General features: G+C 59.8%; 1 protein-coding gene across 1 annotated transcript in view; it reads right to left on the reverse strand.

The window, feature by feature from the left end:
- Positions 1–1327, reverse strand: part of LOC113206665 (DE-cadherin) — a 224255-nt gene extending 222928 nt beyond the window's left edge. Inside the window, exon 1 of the mRNA XM_052269839.1 lies at positions 841–1327. Coding sequence (XP_052125799.1) covers positions 841–970 — 130 coding nt within the window. The 5' untranslated portion in view covers positions 971–1327. The remainder of the gene's footprint in view (positions 1–840) is intronic.
- Between the last annotated feature and the right edge of the window lie 269 nt (positions 1328–1596).

Below are 1596 nucleotides of genomic sequence, written 5' to 3' on the forward strand. Positions count from 1 at the left end.
AGAGCCCGATGACGGCTGGCTGGAGCGCTGGCGAGTCTTTGTCTGTCCCGGAGGCTCCCGCAGGCCAGGTGCGCCCGCAGCGCTGCCGCTCCTCCCGGGGCCAGCCGACGCGCTCTCTGCAGCAGGACCAAGCAAGACTGGCGCGGGGGCGGGCGGGCGCGGGCAGAGAAAGGTGGGCCTGGTGTACCGCATGCATTATAAATTGTCGCAATTAGTTTGGATCGTCAACGAGCGCCTCATTTCCAAGTGGAGAAGCCACCGGCGACAGTCGACAGTCCCGCGGGTACCTTACCTTCCCCTCCCCTCCCCGCGTCGCACCGGCCTGACACCGGAGGCCCGGCCCCCTCGCCTGACTCACCCGGTGACGCCACGACCGAGGAGAGAGGAGCTTTCAAACGGTACTACACGGAGGTACCCGGAGGTACCTCTAACAGGATTCGGCCGCGGGGCACCCGCTCCTTTGTGCCAGGGCTTTGAAAGAAAGAAAAAATACACTGCTTGCCGAGGAAAGCCGCGAAAACTCTGGAATGCGTCTTAGACGATGACATCGGCTGATCGTCAGCAAAACCGCCGATCAACGCCGAAGTCCGATGCGCGCAAGCTCAAAAAGGCAAGGGAACTTTGGCTTGTACACAAAGCGTGAAACTGGTACAATTTCAAATAGAGAAAAAGCACTCAGAGAAAAAAATGTACTTTGTATTCAAGTGGGCTTACGATCAGATCAAATCTGACAAATACGTTCAACATCAATTAATCAAAACACTCTGACAAGGGAGAAGTGCAGCTCCTTAATTCTATAATCTTGAATTTTAGGCCATGACATCCACATCTTGAACCCACCATTATTCTGCTGGACGCTGTTTTTCAATGACGACGAAGCTCCGACGCTGGACAGGGTCACCAAGACGCCGATGATGAGCAGGATGACGGCGGCGACGTCGTGGCGGGACATCGTCCTGGTAGGAGCCATAATCCAAAGAGGCTCACTTCACAAACTTAAGCACAAAGCTCCACTCGATGCCCGTCGGGCCACTTCACACAATTTCTATTTCTCTTCCCGCACTGATCACCACACAAGGCACTGCTCGTCACACACGCATCACCATCGCACGTTGTCGTCTGCTAGTAGACACTTCACGACCGCCATGGCGGCGTCGCCGTGGCACTGAGAGAGACAACTCCGCAGAAATCACTCGCGGACACTCGCACGCACACACATGCAGAAACGCGCCGCGATGTTCGTCCAGACTCGCGGAAACGCCGGGCGGGTCGACGCCGCGCGGTGGGAGCTCGAGCGGCACGGACCTCGCCTGACGACGGCTGGGCCACTACTGGCGTGGCGGGCGCGCGCGCGCGCGGCCCCGGCCCGGCCCGGGCCCCGCAGCCCGCCTTGCAGCGCGCTCTGCGGCGCCCGCGCGCTCTCCCGGCCGCCGCCCGAAGCTCCACGATGCACGCCTCGCCGCCGCCGGGGCACCGGGAGGTAGGCAATCCGCGGGTAGCGCAGGCTAACAGTGTTATTTCGGCTAACGGAGAAAGACGAACACCGGGTAGAACATGAACGTTCCCGAATGGTCGAAATAAGCTTCCCGGCACGTC

Source organism: Frankliniella occidentalis, unplaced genomic scaffold (genome assembly GCF_000697945.3).
Source record: "Frankliniella occidentalis isolate FOCC.00 unplaced genomic scaffold, Focc_3.1 Scaffold104, whole genome shotgun sequence".
Lineage (NCBI taxonomy): Eukaryota > Metazoa > Arthropoda > Insecta > Thysanoptera > Thripidae > Frankliniella > Frankliniella occidentalis.